Raw genomic sequence first — 3,362 nt, 5'->3', positions numbered from 1 at the left:
TACCCATGTGTCTTGTTTATTTAAGAAAGTGTTTTTATTTTTATCCAATTATCCTTCTGTTGTTGCTCGTAATTTGGCCGCTTGAACATGCATTAGATAAAATAAATTTAATAAGAGTGCAAGAAACATTATAAACTACCATTTTTTTCTCAATATAGTTAATAATATAATTAATGGTATGCATTTAAATATTAAATTTAAAATTTATTATGCTAAAGTAAAGGTTTTTAATGTAAGACTTTTTTAGATAGAAAAGCATAGAACGGTGATTTCTATACATTATATACATTTACGAATTTTAGTTTTTATGTTTATAAATATTTATTTAATTAATTATATTTGCAATCTTTATATATTTATAAATTTCAAATGTATATACCATAGACCTAAGATAAGATAGACGTGGGTCTATTTCCCCTCCCGCGCTATCCTTACCCCCCTTGTCCATAGTAGCAGCTTACGCTCCGTCTATCTTATCCTAGGTCTATGGTATCATACATATATATATATATATATATTTTTTTTTTTTAATTTATTTAGTTATAAATATAAAAGTTAAAATTTGTAAATATACAAGCAAATGTGTGTAACGTATAGCGGGTATAGCGTATCGTCGATTTGTCAACTCGAGACTCGGCACTCGGCGAGACACGAGACGCGATACCCGAAATGCGTGGCATCGTGGTATAGCCGGCCCGTGCAAAGCGGCAACGTCACAGCTCAAGAGAGACAGCAGATCGTATGTCTGCCCTTCTTTTCCCGCTCGAAGCTTGCCGAGTGCCTAGCGTACACGGACAGAGGAGGGGCTTGCGCGACCAGCATATCCCCTCCATCTGAGTAGTTCGGACACAAACCATAGCATGGATACGAACCCATGTATCGTTACCCGAGTCCTCTCTGATCGTTACCGAGCGTAACGCCGTAGTTGACGTCCACTTTCTCAGAGGGCAGATTAGGACAGACGTCCCCCAAAGCCGGATGGCCGCTCTCAGGTTTCTCTCTGCTTTTACCCAGGTAGAGTAGGAGTAGAGTTAGAGTTGACCGGGTTACTGTCGTTTATGGACGACGAAAGTAACATCACGGGTTAACATGGCGCTCTCCCATCAAGCATTGAATATGAGTGAAAATATGGCAGCGCATCAGGAAAATAGTGTCCGTATCAAACGAGCTATTTCTTTTGTAATAGCACAAATTGCTGCTCAAGCCGCTAATTATTGGACCATTATAAAGGCATCAGAGGTAAGTTGTTATCTACAAAATAATGTAATAATATTAGTCGGAAGACAATTGATATATTAATGTCAATTTTGTTAACCCATTGCCATTATGAGGTTAGGATTGACAAATTTTTACTGATGGAAAGCATTATACGTTTTTTATATATATACGAAGTTTATGTAGTATTAGATAGTTTTTATTTTAAATGGAACATTGACAATATAATTGAGAATGAAAATAATAAGTTAAAATAATAATAAGTAAAAAATATATTAAGAATGATACGGTACAGTCTAATTTTAAGTAACATTAAAGCAAATGATTACATTTATGTACAACCTAATAGACTGACTATCGTAATTAATAAATCAGTAAGTGACCTTCACTAATTTTTGTTTACTTTAATCAAGCGATGTATGATAATTAAATTTAAGGAGGATGATGACGAAGAGGAATTGTTTTGCCTTATAGCATTGGAAAAAGGAAATACGCCAACACGCATTACTGGATATATTGAGAATGTGGTGTCGAATTACACGTCCGTTCAATTCCAACAACATTTCAGAGTACCAATTGATACTTTTGAGGATTTACTACAAATGATTGGATGTATGCTAATAGGTGATGATAATCGACAGGGCCGTCCAATGATCAACCCTCGGAAGCAATTACTTTCTGTAATTTGGCTTCTTCGTACACCAGACTCATATAGATATTTATTTATGGTATTTTTTATTGGTATTTTATTTATGCAGACAATAATTATAACAGAAATAAATAGTTGACAATGTTAGATTACGGAATGTTAGAATTGTTTTCTGTAAGGACACTGCTTGAAATGACACATGTTCACTTTACAGTCCCGCATAAACTACAAAACGTTGCAGAAAGATTGTGACATTGGAACGAATAAAGCTCCTTATATCCTTTCTATTTATAGTTTTCTGTAAAAACGTTATATGCTCCAAAATATTGATCATACACAAAATTTTCTTTTCTAGATCCATTGGAGATCGATTCAACATGGCAAAGTCTTCATTGTCAGTATCATTCGTTCGAGTGGTTACAGCGTTGTGCAGAATTGCACACCGATTCATTAAATGGCCTCAACGAGCAGAAATAGAGGAGGTCAAAGAGAAGTTCCAAAAACTTTCGCATATTCCGGGTGTACTTGGCGCGATTGACGGAACATATATTTTTATTAAAGCTCCACAAATAGATCCAGAGGTGTATATAAATCGAAAATGTTTTTATGGCATTACTCTGCAAGCCATCTGCGACCCATCGTTGAAATTTATAGATTGTTTTGCTGGCTATCCAAGCTCCGTAAGCGATGTCAGAATATTTCGTAACTCGGATATCTATGCACAAATAAGTGATGAACCGCAAGCTTACTTCCCAAATGGGGAGTTTTTGTTAGGAGACAAGGCCTACCCTGTACTAACCTGGCTTATTCCCCCGTACATCGACAGAGGGAACACTACCGAAATTCAAAGGCACTTTAATAGAAATTTGGCTAGCACTAGACAGGTGATTGAGAGATCTTTTGCGTTACTGAAAGGTCGTTTTAGAAGATTAAAATATTTGGACATGAATCGTACTGATTTGATACCTGCTACGATATTAGCATTATGTGTTCTGCACAACATGTGTATCGATCATAATGATTTATTTATAGAAGAATATGTCATTGAGGGAATGAACAATGACAACCAAGATGCAGAGCTGATTAATTCCGTACATCGAGCTGTGCCTGGTGAAAATGATGGACATCCGAGAAGAAACGAATTAGCCGAGTTATTGTATTACCGAGTCTAGCTGATGTAGAAATAAAGTACCCATTTTTATACTTCAGACATTTTTCTCAATTTGCAATTTCGAACTATTAATTGTACGAAAGTATGAAAATCGTTGAAGCTCAATGTCGAAACGAAACGTATCCCTTTTTGTTTGCCGGTTCTTGTGAATAACTTGTGAATAACTTGTGAATAACTTTAACCTAAAAAAGGCGCGTTTCGAGAACATGCGTTATGTGCCCCTTATGTGACGGAATCCATATGTGCGTATGTCGAGTAATTTCTACCTACCTCCTCGACGTGGGTAGAAATAGTTAACTCGAGAGTTGACTCAAGCGTGTTTCTGAA

General features: G+C 36.0%; 2 protein-coding genes across 2 annotated transcripts; both read left to right on the top strand.

Annotated features, from left to right (window-relative positions):
- Positions 1-1,015: 1,015 nt before the first annotated feature.
- Positions 1,016-1,808, top strand: LOC112454812 (the record flags this gene model as incomplete). The annotated part of the gene is made up of 2 exons (XM_025016406.1): positions 1,016-1,239; positions 1,653-1,808. Coding segments are annotated over exons 1-2 (306 nt in total), but the record flags the coding sequence as incomplete, so codon positions are not given.
- On the top strand, positions 1,795-3,036 carry LOC112454811 (protein ALP1-like). Its single transcript, XM_025016405.1, has 2 exons — positions 1,795-1,839; positions 2,220-3,036. Exons 1-2 carry the CDS (start codon positions 1,826-1,828, stop codon positions 3,034-3,036), a joined length of 831 nt encoding a protein of 276 aa, XP_024872173.1. The 5' UTR covers positions 1,795-1,825.
- Positions 3,037-3,362: the final 326 nt, after the last annotated feature.

Source organism: Temnothorax curvispinosus, unplaced genomic scaffold, assembly GCF_003070985.1.
Source record: "Temnothorax curvispinosus isolate PA1 unplaced genomic scaffold, ASM307098v1 QBEX01005377.1, whole genome shotgun sequence".
In the NCBI taxonomy this organism is placed as follows: domain Eukaryota; kingdom Metazoa; phylum Arthropoda; class Insecta; order Hymenoptera; family Formicidae; genus Temnothorax; species Temnothorax curvispinosus.
This window is presented reverse-complemented; position numbering and strand designations above follow the sequence as displayed.